The following is an 18,767-nucleotide window of genomic DNA, read 5'->3' as shown; positions in this document are numbered from 1 at the left end:
GTCTACCTTAGGCCTTTGCACTGTGTTCCCAGGGGTTCACTTGCCCAGCTCCGTACACGCTTGCTGAACAGATCGCTATCCTTTTGTCAACATCTGACGCTCAACGGATCAGAAAGATGGTGTGGAGAGAGCTGTATGCCCTCAAATAGCCCCAGCCCACAGCCAAGGAAAGTCTGAGCATTCTTGCTGAACTCTTTGCTACCAACAGTACTCCACTGTCATCCTGGTCGTTCGCTTCCACCCACTGCATGAGGCTGATGATGATAATTTTAGACAAAGACCTAGAATCACAGTGTAGGGGACATTTGTCTCTTGACTACCCAAAGTCCCTTTCCTCCTGGAGCTGACTGACGTTCTGGGGCGGGCAGACAAAGCACAAAAAGGAGAATAAAAGGGTCGGGAATGGTTGTTTCTGCACATAGACCGGGCTGGAGTGTCCCTGAAAAGACACGTGAGTGAGGCCTGAGTGAAGTGAAGGAGCAAGCCACGCAGGTGGGGCGGGAGGGGCCCAGGCTCAGGTGCACAGGACCACAGGGGCCCAGAGGGGCTGGAGGGGGAGAAGGGAAACGAGGTCACAGTGGTGGGGGCAGTGCAGGCACCACAGGCCTTGGAGGCCAAGTAGAGGCCAGCCAGGGCTCTGAGGTTGGAAGCTACCAGTGTCACAGGACCACCCTGGCTGCTGTCTGGACAGCGTAGGGGGCCAGGGTGGAGGCAGGGAGGACAAGACCACTGCAATACTCCAGGCCCGAGGCGAGGGGGCTCTGGCCAGGGTGGGAGCAGTGAGGCCAAGAGGTGCCCAGTGCACAGGCTGTGCAAGAGGGGCCGGGAAACGGCTCCAGGGCAAGCAGCGGACACCTTCCCGAGACCCCTGAGCTCGGCAGGACTCCCAGTCCTCACTGAGGTGGAAGGTTTGGGTGGCAGCCAAAGCTGCTAGACCAACTGTCACATTCTAAGGGGAGGCTATGAACCTGGTGCTGGCAGTGGCCAGGGTGGACACATGCTGTCCAGGCTTCTAGTTGATTCCGTGAGCTACCCCACACCCAACCAACCAACCCTCCTTGAGTTTCAAGGTGGAAAATGACTGGGTGGGATGTGTACAGAGAGAATTGCCGCAGACAGTTTAACAGCTGGTTTTCAAGAGATGGAGGGCTGCTGTTGGTGACAGAGCTGTCACAGCCACACCCACTGGCTTAGGGCGTTGGTTCCCCCTTCTTGTTTGGGGCCTGCCCACCTAACGTCTGTTTACTTCCAGTGCTGCTGCACCGAGACAGGCCGTAAAGGTTCTTTTAAAGCTAATTCACGCCTCACTGCTTATGTTGTAACCTCTCCCTCCTTGGCCCCCAGAGCCGTCCCTCCTGCACAGCACGAGGCAGGCAAAGTACAGACCAGCCATCACACCTCACACAGCTTTTCATAAAATGCAGATGCCACCCCGCCACCTCTGCCCCCTCTCCTGTCACCTCTGCCCCGTCACCTCTGCCCCATTTGCAGCCAAACAGGCACAATTCCTTCTCCTGAAGAGATGAGTCCATGAAAGAGACTGACAAATGGCCCCTCTGCCATTACAGACAGGAGACTCAGAAACGAACTCCCAGCTCTGGACACAGTCTGCAGGGACTGGCTGACGGAAGGAGGCAGCCCCCTTTGGAGCAGAATTCATATTTTAAGAGGCAGAGGAAAACAAGGACGAAGAACTGTGTACAACTTCATTGGAACCAGAAAAGATGGACTTTATGATGGTACCAAATGGATTTGGTCAATATAGGCTCTACAAGTGGAATTCCTGAAGGTTCTGGAAGAGTTCACTCTTTTCAAGTTTTTTTTTATATACGTTTTTGGTGAGGAAGATTGGCCCTGAGCTAACATCTGTTGCCAATCTTCCTCTTTATTCTTTTTTTCTTCTCCCCAAAGCCCCAGTACATAGTTGTATATCCTAGTTGTAAGTCATTCTACTTCTTCTATGTGGGATGCTGCCACAGCATGGCTTGATGAACGGTGCTAGGTCCACGCCCAGGATATGAACTAGTGAACCCTGGGCAGAGCACACGAACTTAACCACTCAGCCACGGGCCGGGCCCAGAGTTCACTCTTTTCAAAGTGCTGGTGAGCTCAGTATTTGAATCTTACCAACACTGCTCTCAACACTCCTGTTATACACTAAGAACACAACTAGAACGCCCAGGGATTAAGGGCTCTCCCGTCCACGAGTCTGTGGCCAAGCAGGGACCAACACCCTATCCCCTCACCTGGGCCAGTGTGGTCAACAGCCCTCCATGCTTCCGGCTGACTGCCCCCCACCTCCCTCCTTGGCCCCTCCAGGCCTGGCATGGCAATCCTTGGTGACAGCTCAGTTTGCTTTCTAAAGCTAGTTGGGAAGATCATGATCGTCAGACACCATGATCTGTAGGAGAGAAAACCTCACTTGTGTGAGAAGAGCCTGCAGATGTGTCTACAGACGAGAAGTCACAGGCAGGCAGAGAACGTGTCGACTGGCAGCAGCTCCATCACTTCCCTCCGGTTACTAAGCTCAAACATCCCACCCCAAAACACACAGAGCGCCTATGAATCCGGGCAGACATGCGCAGTACAGCCAACAGCAGCATCCCCCATGTCTTCCTCCCCCAAGCTCTCAGTGCGAGTCAGACTATCACCACACAGTGTCACAGCCTGACCACACAGTACCCAGAGCCAGACAGGAGGGTAAAAATGCAGCCACTTGGAAGGGCCCACGTGGACAAATTCCACGCCCCTCCAGCTATTCCTTCACTGACTGTTTTGGATAGAGCTGGGTACAAATGAGTCTGACAGACCGTCTTCTGCACTGTGGTCAGACTGGACCTGTGAGCCTGGCCTTCCAGCTGGGAGACCTCCACACACTGCAAACAACTCCAAGCCCCACATCCTTAACTCCCACCCTCTGCAGTGAGGAACTCACCTACCCTGCTCACACAGGGAGGTTGTGAGCCACGAACCCAGACTACCCCTCCCTGCCCCACCAAGGCCCTCGCCTCACTGGGGCTGGGGCTTGGCCTGGCTTCCAGGGAGCTGTGGCCAGCCTCCTGCAATGATAAACAGCTCAAGACACCACACCTCTAGGGTCACCCATCGCAGAAGAGTCTGCCAGGCTAGTTACACCAAAGGCCCGCCCAAACCCTGTGTCCACACGTAAGCAAATTCACCACAAGGAAGGGAAAAGGACTTCAATGGCATCTCAGAGTTATGGGAGGACATCCAAGACAGGTAGGTGCCACGTCCTGACACTGGGGCGCCTGCTGAACACCTCAGACTCTCATGAGTGCAACCCAAGTGCTCCCAGCACCGTGTCCCCAGCCCTCTGTGAGGGTGCATCATCAAGAGCCACCACATCCCTCCTGCAAGGTGGGGAGCGTGGGCATGAAGAATGGCATAAGGTGTCATTGCCATGTGGGGACAGTGATGGGAGAGGCTCCTTTTCCTGTTCTCTGACTTCTACACTCCACAGTACCACTGCCCTGGACTCCACTAGAAGGTACCGTCTCTGTCAAGTGCCCCACAACCGCCTTTCACACGTGAAGCCGCTCGTGGCCCTGAGAGTGGGACCCACGCCCAGACGGACACGGAACAAGCGCCACAGTGAGAAGGAACCTGGGGCTCACTGGAGCAGTCCCTCTACCTCAAATGTTTGGGAACTTTCATAAGCAAAAGGAAATTACTTAGGATATTCCAATTCAGCTTAAAATCATGTGGTGGGTAGCCCAAATAGTTCTATTTCCTTCACAAAAATGAAAGCTAAGTGTCACAACTCTAGAGGACAAACAGCAGGTTTCAAAGCAAAGGCACAGACATGAACAGACACACACCAACCAGACAAGACAAGGGGCTGGTGAGAGTGGGGACAAGGCAACAGCAAAGCCCAGAGTAATGAGACCAGTGTCCTTCCCCCCTTCTCAGTCCCACAGGCCAACTTCCAATAAAAAGGCGTTACATTCAATTCCTTGTTCTTATTAGGCTATCTTTACGGAAGAAAAGAAGGAGCTTTTAGATGACCACTGAGACAAAAATGTGAGAACTTTTACTGTGAAATTAAGAACAAGCAGCAAAGGCAACCTATTCTGCATTCTTCAAGATGCTGGTGGGGGCAGCACATATCGGCCCACAAGAATAAAGCGGGGTTACAGAATCAGAGGCGTACAAAAGGACTACAGCAGGGATGGTCCCATACAGGATTTCACAGGACTGACGCTGACAATACAATTTACTATAAATCCAAAAAAGCAGTACATGTTTCTGAAACAAAAACATACCCGTTGTAAAAAATGACACGCGTGGTGTCAGAGTAAAACACGTCAAAAAGCCGGACTTACACAGGTTGATGAGGACATGCAGCAGGTGGCCGCGCCACATGACGCCCTACTATGTCCCACTCGATGTCTTCGGTCAGCAGAAAAGCAGACCATTGCATTCACCTGACGCTTTTAATCTAGTCTTCTGTTCACAAGACTTGACGACAACAACTCGGAGGGGAGTCCTGCTCCATTATCCCGAAGACGTCGCTGTCTTTAACAGAAAATGTGCACGATTCTTTCTGACACCCCTGGTTCTGCCACTCCCCAAAACTAATATTGTACAGAAAGAGGAAAATAAAGACATCACATCGCCTTAGAAAAACCATCTTCAACGTGTTTTCTCCTCACATCTTCAGAGCGCGTCTTGACTGGATGGAAAGAAGGGCCTCGGTGTCCCGGGGGCCTCATTCACGGGGTCTTCAGTCACGTGCTGGGGAGACTCTCATCTCAAACACCAGTCCAAAAAACATCTGCCTTTTCTAGAACCTGGAAACCTTAATTCAAATGGCAAAAATATAGTTCTCATTTGCTTTGCAATAGTCCCAAGGCTTTGGAAAGATTCCAAACCAGGGGTTATTCCTCACATGACTTCATGATATCAGGAACATAGAGTACCAGAATATTCTCAGATTTTATTTATTTCAAGGCACTTTCCACAAAAAAGCATAAAAAGCAGAAGTAACTACCTCTGTAAAACATTACATTTTAATAAACATGATAGTAAAATCCAAATGAGACGAAGCAGAAAAATCAAATTATACTTAATGCTCATTATCTTGAAATGGCTTAATTTAGTTTGCTTGCTGAAAAAGCGGAAACTGCAAAAAGGTGGCAAACAGGCAAAGTCTGTACAGCCGCTCCTTTCGGAGGAGATTTCTAGTCCACTAAGAGATCCCAGGAAAAGTAACTAAACCTCTTAAACCAAAGTAAAGAAAACAAGGATAACAGCTGAACCCTTCAAGTACCACCAACAAGGAGCTCACGCTGGTCTTCAGCACTAGCTTAGGAAGCTACTCAACGGCTGAACTGGGACAGAAACACCAACACTGAGTCTTACAGCCACTTCCTGACATTTCACGCGCGTGACAAAGCCCACCCAGGTCCAGGAGTCTGTGGGTAACTCCTGAGAACAGGACTTCCCATTACTACACACCTCACACCTGCTAATCTGGAGAATACGTCCAACTGATTATATATTAATTAGGCAGGTAAACGGTCTTATATACACTCATCATAAAAGAGAAATAGGAACATGCTGAATTATCTGGTGCTTTTCAAAAAACGTACAGCTTTATCTCTACCTCTCTTCTAAGATTTTTCTTCCAGCTTCTGCTATATTTAACTACTAATTACCTGAATATTAAAACTCTCTTTCCCTCTAACTTATTTTTATCCTCAAAGCTCAGAGGAAATGATCCTAAAGAAAGTTTACACCTGAAGACGACTATGGAGACAGAGTTGACACACATCACTTCTGGGGTGAGGGGCACCCCCTCACCCTCCCCAAATGAACCAGGCAGCACAAGGGGACAGTCTGGAGCCCAAAGTGGTCTGCAGGGGCCGCGGGAGTTCTAACATGCTTCCGTGACTGAAGGACAACCGCCACCTGGCAAAGGCAAATGCTGCCCACAGCTCCTGCCCTCAAAACAGCAGCACCCTCAGACCCCTCAGCGCAGGCAGAGAAGAGCTGTATCGCAGACACTGCGTGACGGAGCTTCAGGGTGCGCAGGGCCTGGACAAAGATGGCCCCAGCAATCAGAGGCAGGCCACCTGACCAACCCGAGTACCTGCAAGCTGCCTAACCTTGCTTGTCAAGGAAAGAAACTCCTCCAAATTCAGCTGCTAGTGGTCCTTCTCTCCACCAAGCCCTGGGTACCAGAACACCCTGTGCCAGTACAAGGAATCCACTGAGGGAGAACTGAGTCCCAGCCATTCCAGCAGCTGGCAGCCCCCACCCAAGTGCATGAGCTGTCAGAGGCAAGAGGAGCTCTGTGCTCTTGGTCACCGTCACCGCCACCTCCACAAGACTTGCCCTGAGGGGTCAGTGGTTCTGTTATGCTCCACAAAACTGACTCCTAGCACCAATGCTCAGTGACACTCTGCAATGAATCCAAACACACGTGTTTCCACTCCAAGTTACACGGCACTCGCATCTCACTGGCTGCACTGGTTGCCACTTTCAAGCTCCCCACTGGGCACTCCCAGCCAAGGACTCCACCACACCAAGGCACACAGCCGTCAGCACTGGCACTCCCTCCCTCTGAGAAGTCCACTCCAAGCACACAGAGCAGGGGACTGGTCCTCCAGCTGCAGGCACCAGATGATGTCACTACCATCACCATGGGGAAGTCAGCCGCCAAAACAAAAGGTTTGTTTGAGATGACTAAAACTTTTTGGAGGCCGTTTTGGTCATTCTTGAAATCAAAGAGAAACCTTTATTTTCAACAAAACTGCCTAGAAGAGATGGTTCATTGATCCTCTAGGAAAGTTTCTCACCACATACAGCACCAAGATATATATTTAAAAAATTAGAAAACACACCACCCACCCCTCACACACACATCTCCCCAAAAGCCACACAACCCAGACCAAAAGGGAAAACAAATCAAACTCAACACCATCACACAGAAGAAGTGTTTGAATTAGGATTTACAAATTTATATAGTCTTTTCTATGAAAAAGCAAAAACCAAGGGGGAAGGAGAAACTTCCGCACGAGGCCTGAGGAGACTCAGGAGAAGTGAGAAATGCGCCATTGCCCACGTGCCCGCAGAGAGCAAAGCAGCCACCAGTGCTTCTCGTGTGCTCGGTGGAGTCCCAGTGTAGCCGGCAGTCCCCAGCAACAGCTCTCGAGGCAAAGGAACCCTTCAGCAGCCGACACACCGAGTGCCAGAGCGACAGCGCCAGCCGCCACCACCTCCAGGTTGCACCACAGGCGGATGCGGATCAGACTGCCAGAGACAGTGTCTTTCACTGCGAGTCTTCCCGGGCTTCAAAGGGCCATTTTTCCCTTCAAAAAAGATGCCGGGTCAAAAAAAAGTAAAAGGGGGAAAGAGTTCTCTACTGCAGTAAAAATGTTTCAGTCGCAGATGGGCCAACCAGTGTGCCGGGTGGGGCGCGGTGCCGCTGCACAAGCCCTACTTAGGCTCCTCAATGGCGCCCTTGCTGAGGTCTGTCATTTTGGGATATTTCACTTTCTTCTGGTCCAGCTCATTCTGAGCCCAAAGGAGTAGTTTCAGTAATTTTGCCAGCTTGGGTGTTGACTCACGATTTTCGTAATCTAGGACAGCTTGGTTAACTTCACTCCACACCTAGAAAATAAATACATCCAATAAAAACAACCACACATGCAGAGCACCAGCAAGAGTCTGTGATAGTATCATTTACACCTCTCGAAAACCATTTTTACATGAGAAGCTTACATCAGAAGGTTGTGATTTATTTAAACAAACAAGAAGCCCAGAACCATGCAGGACCCTGGAGGAGCTGAAACATATACTCCTCGCCCAGAGGGGGTTCATGTCTGGTCGGCAACGCCACATCTGGCCTGGATAGCAGTTAAATGCCATAAGCCAGGCTCCAGGGGACAAGGAGAGGGGAAAGACCAGGGTGGGAGTGACAGGAGATCCATCCCAGCGAGCCTCAAGAGGACACCTGGCGTGGGCCTCGGGGCTACACTCCTTCGAGCACAGAGGAGAGCGGGGAGACAGGGAGCTGTGTCTGGGGGTGACGAGCCATCACGTGGGCTGGAATACAGAAGCAGCAGTGAGGAGCGCAAGGAGCAAGTCTAAGAAGCAAATATGGGAATTTAAATAAAAAACACTCAGGACACCTATCTCTAAAAGTCTCCAAATAAACAGGAAAGAGGTTAAGACAAATGAGAAAAATTGGCAAACAGGCTCGAATATGTGACAATAAAGTCACAACACTCTGCTGTTCCTCGTTTAACACAATAAACAATTAAAAACTAGGGCAGAATTGATGCTATCATACCATACATGCCCAGAAATGATCTGTCTTTCATTCTACACCATAAATTCACACACACTGTATTTTTCTGAAAATCCCATTCTCCATATCCATTAAAGGTGAGAAGGAAGACTTTCCTTTCACCAATCTTTACCTTTTGCCTCTGCATCATATTGAGGAGATCTCCAAAGGGTGACTCTTCAGGGTTATCGAAGGCCAGCAGGGCCAGTGTGCGCTCCATCTCCGTCAGGCACTCTCTGCTCTCTTCGCCTTGCTCTGCCAACTGGGTCTGAGCGAACTCCAGTGCTGCCTCTGTCTCGCGCTGGCGGATGAGCTCGATCAGGTGCTGTTGCTAGTCGTTGGCAAAGGCAGACAGGTTTACACACCACACACCCCGTTGTATGGCATTTCTTTCTAGTCAGAAGGACATCTTAAAGAACAGTTTCCTAGCATCTCTGAGTTATTAAATTTGTTGTTCTTGTTTCGCTGAGGAAGAGTTGCCCTAAGCTAACATCTGTACCAATCCTCCTCCACTTTATATGTGGAATGCCACCACAGCATGGCTGACAAGTGGTCTAGGTCTGTGCCCAGGATCTGAACCCGCCAACCCGGGCCACGGAAGCAGAGTGTGCCAAACTTAACCATTACATCACAGGGCCGGCCCCTAAATTGGCATTTTTAAAGCAAGAAACAGCTTCTGAAATATATGACAATAGCTATGTCAAACCCCTTCCCCATGTAAATTAAAACAATAGTTTATTAATGCAGATTAGCCTCATTACTTCTGAATCATTGCAAATAACCTTAACTTAACGAGTGTCCACAAACCAGACGCCTCTCAACAGAAACTCACTTGCAGGTGGAAGTACAGATACCGGTTTGTGTCCAGGAGCTCTGGATGGAGGCTGTTGATCAACGCAATAGCCTCCTGAATCTGGCCTTTCAGGATCATCTCACGGATTTTGATTCGCTCATCAAGTGTTTCTAGATCCACACTAGGTTCGATCCCGGATTCCATTCGAAACTTCTCTGCTGCTTCCTTAAAGCCCTCTGAAAATGAAAACCATCTTCATTGCTTGGAAAATCATTCCTGTTAAACCTTTTTATCTCTAGAAAGCCTGTTCACCTTGAGTAAATCCCCTCCGATGTGACCCACTCCTTCTTAGGGATTTGGTATCAACAGCTTTGTGATGAACTAGTCACGCCTGTGAGATACAGAAAAGGAGAAAACCATGCTCATTTTGCTCTACTCCACTCAAACAAACTCTAATCCACCAGCCAAAGGTGAGAAAGAATGCCAGGAAGCCCAAAGTGTTGGTGTGGGCTCCTTGAAGAAGGCTGCAATTCCACGTATGATGCAGAGAAGCTGCAGAGCTGGTCCAGGTGAGGCAAGGCACACTGGCTACGCTGTCACAGCCAGCAGCCACCTGGCCACTCCCACCTCTCAGTGAGTCTACAGTTCTCTTCAACATCAAAGCAGCCTGTGTCCCTCTCTCTCCACACACACACACACACACACACACACACACACACACACAGAGCTACAGGCTGGTATTTCCTCATCACCTTTCAAAAAAGGTCTTCACAGAGACTAATGTGGGGGGCCCAGTGCTGGGAACTGGTAGGAAGGAGACTTCCACCCTTTGGAAACATCTGGGTTTTCCTTCCAGGTACAGAACTGCCCCTTCCTCTCCCATGTCAAGGAGGACTGAGGGTCAGCTACAGAGCACGTTTCTTTCCTTCCTAGGCTTCTGCCCTTCCCCGTTTCCTCTTTTCAGTTGGGCACACCTTCTAGAAACAGTCCAGTATAATCTATCAGACTGGCCAAAAGCCCATTACTTGGGCTTTAAATGTACTTCAGAACATTCTTAATTATCTTGATTAACTGTAAAAACGTCAAAGGCCAAGAAAGAGGTTTTTGCCTTAGGTCTCAGAGACCTGGGAGAATCTTATCTTCAGAAGAGAATATCTTCAACATGATAATTTACAAGTTTATTAAGTTAGCACCGTGTTTGTATAACGCCTAAACACAACATATCTTTACCACGGAACTTCAGTACTAAAGTTCTGATTGTGTGTACAAAAGGGGAGAATTACCTGTGACCAGGTAGTTCATGATGAGACGGTTCATGTCTGCTCGCTGGACATGTAAGTTATTGAGTTTCTCCATCCACTCATCTTTCGTGATTTCATCGGGTTTTTCTGCATAACTCATTCTGATTTATTTCTACAGGAAAAAAAAATTTTAAGAAATTGGTAAAGAATTCTATGACAACTGTGCTCATTTCAGAAATAAACACAGTGACGTAGTAAGAAGTAAAAGGAAGAGAGTGGGAAGATAATTTAAATCTGCAAAACAGCAATTGCAATGGGCCTGAGACCCAAACGCAGGTTTCAGGAACAGAAAGAAGGCTGGGGTATTTAGAACTTAGGATGAATGCAGGTAAGAGCCAAGGGTCTTAGAACTAAGAGGTCAAGAGGTCAGCTGGGGTCAGAGTGAGTAAGGCCTCACAGGCTGCAGGAGGAGTGTAGGCAGAGACTCCTCTCAGCACAAAGGGCACCTGTGAAAAGTATAAGCTAAAGAACTACATGCTCGACTTATGTGCTCAAAAGAAGCCCACAATCGCATACCCACCACACTGACAAAAATTACCAAGTGTTAACAGAGACGTGGGGTTCTCTTGAACTCTTTACACTGCTGTCAGAACAGACTGGTGGTACAAAAACATTTGGCATTCCTCGTAAAGCTGAAAACGTGTGCTCCTCACAGCCTAGCAATTCTACTCCTGCTAGATTGAGACCCTCGAAAACTCACCATGCATCAAACACAGACAAGCCTGTTTAAAGAAACTGCTCAAAACAGCAAACTATGGAAGCCACCCACCCAGATGTTCATTTAAACAGCAGCACGGACAAACGAACTGTGGTTCACAGAACCAAAATCCCAAGCCCGAAATCCTTGGGCAGACATGTTTCAGAATTCAGAATTTTGCAGATTGTACAAAGACTATATGGCACAGTTTACCACACAGTATATGACATCCTCACTGGGGTCTGGGACAGCACCTCATAAACAAGTATTTCTTCAGTGAAATGTATGTGTATTCATATTGAGTGGAACACAGGCTATTAAACAGCCTTCACGAAGTCAGGTTTTGTCATCACATACCTTTCATTTTCAGAGCTATTTGGATTTTGGCATTGCTGAGAAGGCATTGTGACCGTGTATTCACATAACAGAATTCACTACAGCGCTTAAAATAAAGGAACACAAGCACATGGATGACCCTTAAAAATGAGCTGGATCAATCAAGCAAATTGCAGCAGAGGCCCAAGCATGGCAGACAGTTTAGTAAAGAACAAAAACAAGACAACTATATAACGTGTGCTTTGGCAATAAATACACACGTGGCAGAACTGTCTTGTATTAAGTAAGGGCATGAAACACGAAACTAAGGAGGTGGTTACCGTGGGAGGACAGGCAGATAGGTAGGTGCTCACCCTGGGAGCACCTGCTGGGCTCTTGAGACGAGTGGTGAGCCCACCACTGTCCACTTCATTTTAATCCTTCGTAACTGATATGTATATTATGGGTACTACTTTACGTAGCTAAGCACATGCTAAACTACTTCAATAAACAAATAAATAAAAGATGGCAAATGTGGGGTAGTGAGAGCTGAGCAGGAAGACAGATAAGGAGCCAGCCAAACAAGAGAGGGCAGCGGCAGAAGAGCTGGAGACACAGCAGATCGACATTCTGTGGACATGAGCCAATGGGCCTTGCTGCTGGACTGAACATGGAGGGATAAAAGAGCGGGAAGACCCGAGGACAATCGACCAGAGGCTTCAAGCTTGAGGTCTAGGAGGGTGGGGCCACAAATGAGAGGGAAGGACCGGGAGAGAAACAGGTTTGAGGAGCAAGGCAAGTCTGAGCTATGAGACACGCAGGTGGAGAAGTCAAGCAGGCACCTGGATTACAGGTCGGGAGCTCAGAGCTGGAAACATTAATTAGGAAAACATCTGCCAAAAAATGATACCAGAAGCCAAGAGTTGGGCAAAGATCACCAAGGGAGATAGTGTGGGTAGGGAGGCAAAGGGGCACAAAACAAAGTCCTCAGGTGCTTGGAGGACGCGGCAACGTACAGATCAGCCCAGGGGGGAGGCGCAGCAGAAGAAAACTGGCCGGGCAGGCAAAACCAAGAGACGCTGTCCCGCACACAAATACCCATCTCCTGCTACGGCCAACTGCACGACTCACTCAGGCCCTCTTCTGATGTCTAGACAACAATTCAACATAACCGAGGACAAAGAAGGCACCCTCTGTCCGCTTCCACTGGGTAACCAGCAGTCACCCAGGCACCACTCCCTGGCGGGGAGAGCGACTTTTGAAAGCAACCACTTTGGAGGACTGGCCTTTCTGTTTCTTGCAAAAAGAACTCAGCTGTTAAATACTCAACGTTTGATTCAAATCAAAATCCCAATTCTGAAGACGTGCAAGCAGCCATGCACGTCCCGGGCAGCCCAGTTCCTGCTCTGAAGCGGTCCTGCGATAAAATCGTTCTCCTCGCAGAGACACATGTGCGACATCTCCAGGAACTACCGCCCTCTGACCGGCGGCCCTTGTGAACGCCGGAGCCCTCACCGGAACGCGCTCCAGGAACACGCCGAGCTAAGCTGCCCGCTCCACCGCGCCCGCCCCACCGCGGCCGAGAAGGACAGTCTGACTTGCAGGTCCGGAGGGCGCCGCCTCCCCCGAGAACTCGCCCGGTTCTGACACCTGCGGCGACCCGCAAACCGTAAGGCCCGAACGCGGGCCGGCGGCCTCGGACGGAAGCACCGGCGGCGCGGGGACCCGAGCCCGGCCCCTCCCGCGTCTCCTCGCCGGCCCCCGCCCCGGTCTCCTCCCGCCCCGGGCTCCTCCCCCGTCCGCCGCGCTCCCGCGGAGACGCCCGGCCCGGCCCCCTCGGCCCGCCGCGGCCATCTTACCGTGCGGATCCCGCCGCCCGCGCTTCGCGGTCCCCACGGCAGCTCGGGAGACCAGGCGGGCGGGGAGGGCGGCGGCGGCGCCGGGGAGGGGGAGGCGGAGGCGGGGGCCGCGGCGGAGGCGGGGGCGGGGGCGGGGAACCGGAGGCCAGACGCACCGGCGGCCGCCCCCCCTCAGCCACTTCTCGCGAGATCGCGATCCGGTAGCCAATCAAGTGCTCCCGCGAGGGGGCGGGGCGCAGCAGTCTCCCGGAAGCGGGGGACCCCCAGCTTCCGCCCTTGCGCAGAACTCCCCTCGCGGCGCCCTCGCTCTACGGGTTGGCGCGAGAGTCAAAAGGCGTCGGCCGCCTTTGGGCAAGATGGCCGCCGTTGAACCGTCGTGTGGGGGAACTTCGCGCCGGGATGGCGACATCTAGACTGAGTCGGAGGCGAACGTCCCAGCGTCCCTTCCGTCGTTTGTGTGAGCCCGGAGGGCATGGGGTGAGGGCGGGAGACAGTCGCCGGTGTTTCGTGTCGCCCCGAGGCGGAGTGCCTCCGAACGGGCGCCCGCCTTCGCACAGGCCCGGGAGGAGCCGCCCGAGCGCGGCCGACGGGAGCGCTCCATTCCGTCTGCTGAGGCGGGTCCGGGGATTGCCCGGCCGTGGCGGGGAGCGCTTGCTCGCCCGCTGCCAGATGAATCAACAAACGGGCCGCCCTCTGGGAGCCTCCGCCCGAGGCCAGGCGCTCCCTCCCCCCGGGGCCCGGCCCGCCCTCCGCCGCGCTCAGGTTGGGCAGGGGCTGCAGGCGTGTGCGACAGGGCCCCGGGGTACCGCGGCCGCTGCCCGGCGACCGGAGGGTCTCCCTGTGCCGCAGCCGGGTCCTGGGGGACGCGGAGACGCAGAAATACACGTTCGCGCGTTTGCTTATTGTTGGTCGTCTGCTCAGGAAGAAAGCAGACCGGCTCAGAGGAGGGTCTCGTCTTCCTATTGCCGGAGAGTAATGTTAAAGGACGTTAGAGCGCTTCGGGAAGGAAATTGAAGTGGCAGCCTCTTATTTCATCCGAGGAAATCCGACGTCTTCCCCATTTAGAAGTCAGGAGTTAGATGGTTTCATGTGATTGCTCAAAAGTGAACTGAATAACGCGAAAGTGTTCTCAGACTTCTCCCGGAAACCAAGTCCAATTTGGCAGATAGCTTTAAGAGCGATGACTAGTTATGGACATTTTCCATTAGTGGAACGAGCTAAATCTGCAGATCCAAAGCTTTGATACAAATCTAGTATTTAAAACGCAGGTGCAGCACGTGTCCATGATTACGTTCTTTGCAACTGCTTGACCCTATAAACAAATTTAAATGTCACCTTAATAGTGTGCGATAGGTTGCGGATTTTAAAAATTCTTTTCAAGGGTACACAAGCAAAAAGCATGCATGGCAGTGTCCTAAGGAAATACAATATTCCTGTCCACAGAGGCTTCAGCTGCCCCTTCTCGGTGGGTCATAGGTTAACAGCCCCTACCCTCAGCAGCCAGCCAGTTACCAAGTCCTGCAGATTCTACCTCCTTGGTTAGGTCTAAAGACTGGCTGCTTTTTATTGTGCCAGCCTCTCCCTCAGAACATTGAGGCTGTCTTCTCTGTTCCTTGGATTGCCCTCCCAGAGGTCCTGCCAGCTCCTTTCTGAAACCCTCGGAGCAGGCAGGGTGATCTCTCCTTGTCCCCCTCACACACTTCCTGGACTGTGCAGCTACCTGTGCAAAGTGAGCACAGTTAAAAACAGCACGCTCCTGCCCTTTCCCTCTCTGCTCCAGCATCCTGACCTGTTTGAACTTCTCCCCACTCAACCAGGTTCTCTCACCTCTGGGCTCTCACATAAAACACTTGGCTAGGCTGACTTCTCAGAGTGGGAACCTTCCCTAATCAAAGTTGGATGTGCTGCTTCTCTTTTGTGCTCACGTGCTGTCCTGAATTATCCCTTTGTAACATTTGGCACACTGATCTGTATCACTGATGCCTGTAGGATGTCATGCTTCACAAACGTGAGCTTGACAGGAACTGAAGCATCTAGTACGTGGTAGGAGTTCACAGAGATTTGTTGAGAAGGTGAAGGAATAAGTGAGTGAGTGATGATGGAGACCTTCACTGGAAGCAGCCTCTGGAAATGGACCAAGGGAGACCTTCAGTGAGGAGGGAAGACTGGCAGTCCCTGGTGACTGACAGTTTGTAGAGGTACGGGAGGGAAGAAGTCAAGAGTGATGCTTAGATGCGGATCCTGGTTGATGAGGTCAATGGTGGTGGTGCCAACTGAGAAAGAACCATCATGATGAGGAGTGAGATGGAAGGGAAGGGAAGATGATGAGTTCACTGTGGACCTTGTTTAGTTTGAGGTGCCTGTGGGACACTTTAAAGCTCAAGAGAAGGATGAGGGTTTTGTGTGTGAGGGCTGATGAACGTATTCAGAGAAACTCCATAGAGAGGAGGAGTGGATGAATCCAGGAGGACAGCAACATGTAGGCATTAGCGAAAGAAGTTGTCCACTGAGGCAACAGAGAAGAAACACCCGGAGAGGTTTGACAAGGACCAGGGCCTCAGCAGGCTCTCCCGAAGCTGTGGGGCATAGTTTCTAGATGTGATTAGCAGCGTCAGATGCAGCAGGGTGGGCAAGTACGGCATTCAGCAACAACTGACCGACAGTTCCTGGTGACAGAGTAAGTTCACTGACAAGGTGGGGTGGCAGTTAGACTGCGGTGAGTTGAGAGGTGAATGGGGGTTAGGTGAAGTCAGCTCATGTGTTTACCACTTTCAGAAGTGATTCAGGCTGTGCGGCAGATGTGCAGAGAAGTGAGCAGGTGGAACTGATCACGTTAAACACTGAAGCAGCAGGATTTGGTGGCTGAGGGGGAGGGAGGCAGGCCTGTCAAGGAGAATCTCCAGGTTTCTGGCTTGTGCATTTAAGTTATGGGCTGGGACCATCGCTGAATAAAGACACCAAGAAAGGGCCTGGGTTAGTGAGGAGGCTCAGAAGTCATGAGCTCATTTTGCATGCTTTAGGTTTTGAGGTGCACTTGAGGCATCAAGTGGAGATGTTAGGGGAACAGGTGAGTAGATGCATCCAGATCAAGGTAAAGGCAAGCACAGCCAGGTGTGCTTGAGGTCCCCTGTGGAGAGTGTATGGAGTGAAGATGGAGGCGAGCCTGGCCGGAGGCCTGAAGACACCAGCCTGCAGCGAGGAGGCTGAGGGTGTGGGAGCAGGAAGGAGGTGGGTGGGTTCTAGGCCACTTTGGCCACCATCTGTAGCATTGACCAGGCTGACTAAGATTTCAGCCCAGTGGGATCATTAACTGGCTGCACTTCCTGGTAGGAAAGAGGGGCACCGTTGTGGGGGGGGCAGCCAGTGGTCCAGTGTGTTCTCCAGGCTCAGGTGGAGAGTTTTGTTTTGACAAATTAGCAGTTCTTTAAAGACAGGAGTTAACAGTTTATTTCTTAAAAGAACATTAAAGAGTTCTTAAAAAGGGAAAAGTATTTTGAGAATAAAATACACGGTGCTTCCTTTACTCAAATCCTAGACTGTTCCACAACTAGGATATCAGCCATGTTTTAGAGAACCACAGTACTTCGGTGGGTATTTTTGTCTTACTCTAAAAACCCAAAAGCATAAAATCAAACCCCTGCATACTGGAGCCCCTGCTTTCAAAGAGATTTGGCAAAAACAAACCTGATTGTTCTGGATAATGAATAAACGAATTGGTTGTTGCTGCTCAGAATCATTGCCACAAGCAGGCAGTAAACACCAGGGAGTCAGTTTCCACAGGCTTAGCTTTTCAGTGTTCTAAGTTTCTTCATGGAGATGTTGAAAGGAGTAAGGAAGAATTTTATTACGATGTAGTTGCTGCACATACTCAGATGCCATGCGTCTTACTTGGACTAAGACCCCCGTGGAGCATGTCATGGGGTTGTTTGATAGGGTCACCCTCCCTCTCCATCTCTTTCTACATCATACACTAAATCAGAAAGCCTGGCTATGTCAGACGTTTCTTTGGATGGGTAAAAGTAAGAGTAATGTTTTTATTGATCCTTTTCTTTTTAACCTTTAACTCCTGCTGAGGTTGTACCATAAACTGTGTCCAGCATCAAGCTCCTTGAAACAAATGAGTGGTGTGGGGGCTGCCAGCAGGAGGGCACGGGCAGACCGCTGGAGTGGCATTGTTTAATTTGCCCATTTGCAGACTGTTTGTGGACCATTCCTATTGAATTTGACTTTGCCCGTCAGACCTGACTGGTCAAGAGTTTGATATACACATCAGTTTGGGATTGGACCTTTCTTTCTTTTTATAAATTTAAACAAAAATTTATATAGATATACACATGTATATCCATATAAAAACACATATATAATAGATATGTGTATAGTTGTATCTATGTATGCTTTAAGGATTTTTTTTGTATGAGACCCGCTGTTAGGATCAGAAGTCTAACTGGAAGTTAGAAGCATTGAATGAAGATGAGACATTTTTTCTGTCCGTGTTCACATTTTCCTTTTTTAAAACACACTTGCAAAATTTTTGTTTTTTGCTTTTTTGACTTTAAAGTCCTCTTACATTTACTCTTTAAAAGCTTACTTTCTATTGGAGTGAGAGGAACTTTTGTACGTCTGACAGGCTCCTAAGATTTTTCATTTCTCTGCACAACCATAAAAGGGAACATTCTTGGCCTCTCACCTTCTGTTGACAGATTTGGGGGAGATCTTGTTTTTCCTTGGATTTCTAAATTTTAGAAGCAGTTTGTTCAATCTGGAACTCAAACATATTCTGGTATCAGAAGGGTAATTTATGGGTATTGATTTTGTTGAAATTCAGAATAAAATCTTTTGGGTGTCCTTTTGAAAACCCTAAAGCTCAGCTTCTGTTATTCTTGTTGGTATTTCCTTCAAATACACTCTTTCTCACTTTCACCATTTTGTTTTTGTGAGCTAAGCAAGAGCAGGAATTTATACAGTATTTCTATTCTGGACAAATCCAGAAAGCCACTGTTAGACCTGACTTTTAAACAATCTTTTTCACTTTTTAAGTATTTTCATTTGCGGAAAAAAAGTAATCTCTTAAAATGTAGCCTGTACGATTGTAGCTGCACCCTCCCTCTGAAGCCCGACACGCCAGCGGCCTGGTGCCCTGCCCCTGCCCTGGAACTTGGTTTAGGTTGACCATCCTCTCACCTTGGGGAGGTTCTGCAGCTTTCTTTTCATGCTCCCCAGTGGGTTTAGGAATTCAAGGAAGGTCTGTGGGCTTGGTTTCCCTTTTCTCTGTTACATACTTAGCAGCACGATTAGCCTAGAATGCTAAAGGGCCCATTTAGGCACAATTGCTTTACTCTTAAATTGCTTTTCTGTCAAGATCTGTGAAAGGCATTGATTTTTTCTGGCTTCTTTATTTGGTGTATTCCTTTAGAGACTGTTAAGAGATGAAACCAACCAGAAAGGAAATATGATTTTTATGCCTTATACTTATTAAAATATTAATTTC

At 49.7% G+C, this 18,767-nt stretch overlaps 2 protein-coding genes across 8 annotated transcripts in view; one reads left to right on the top strand and one right to left on the bottom strand.

Moving 5' to 3' along the window:
- Positions 1-4,029: 4,029 nt before the first annotated feature.
- On the bottom strand, positions 4,030-13,500 carry GID8 (GID complex subunit 8 homolog). 2 transcript variants are annotated; one of them, XM_023626896.2, is made up of 5 exons: positions 13,280-13,500; positions 10,391-10,520; positions 9,147-9,343; positions 8,448-8,645; positions 4,030-7,635 (listed from the first exon to the last, which is right to left on the bottom strand). In XM_023626896.2, the coding sequence occupies exons 2-5, from the start codon at positions 10,506-10,508 to the stop codon at positions 7,462-7,464; spliced, it is 687 nt and encodes a 228-aa protein (XP_023482664.1). In that variant the 5' UTR covers positions 10,509-10,520; positions 13,280-13,500; the 3' UTR covers positions 4,030-7,461. The 2 variants fall into 2 exon arrangements, with proteins under 2 accessions (XP_023482664.1, XP_001493635.1); XM_001493585.7 differs by lacking the exon at positions 13,280-13,500 and adding an exon at positions 12,936-13,221.
- A 97-nt stretch (positions 13,501-13,597) lies between these two features.
- Positions 13,598-18,767, top strand: part of DIDO1 (death inducer-obliterator 1) — a 57,638-nt gene continuing 52,468 nt past the window's right edge. For 4 of the 6 annotated variants that reach the window (XR_011431089.1, XM_005604850.4, XM_070247936.1 and 1 more), the window contains exon 1: positions 13,598-13,736. The gene's annotated coding sequence lies outside the window, so the exon portion shown is untranslated. Of the gene's footprint in view, positions 13,757-18,767 lie in introns of all 6 variants that reach the window. The other 2 variants (XM_023626892.2, XM_070247934.1) reach the window with 1 other exon arrangement.

This window comes from Equus caballus, chromosome 22, assembly GCF_041296265.1.
Source record: "Equus caballus isolate H_3958 breed thoroughbred chromosome 22, TB-T2T, whole genome shotgun sequence".
NCBI classification, from domain to species: Eukaryota; Metazoa; Chordata; class Mammalia; order Perissodactyla; family Equidae; genus Equus; species Equus caballus.
This window is presented reverse-complemented; position numbering and strand designations above follow the sequence as displayed.

Coding starts and splice junctions, on each gene's coding strand:
- GID8 (XM_023626896.2), bottom strand. CDS start 10,508: ATGAGTTATGCAGAAAAACCCGATGAAATCACGAAAGATGAGTGGATG. Junction 9,344..10,390: donor CATGAACTACCTGGTCACAG/GTAATTCTCCCC, acceptor TTTCATTTTCAG/AGGGCTTTAAGGAAGCAGCA. Junction 7,636..8,447: donor ATATGATGCAGAGGCAAAAG/GTAAAGATTGGT, acceptor TTTATTTTCTAG/GTGTGGAGTGAAGTTAACCA.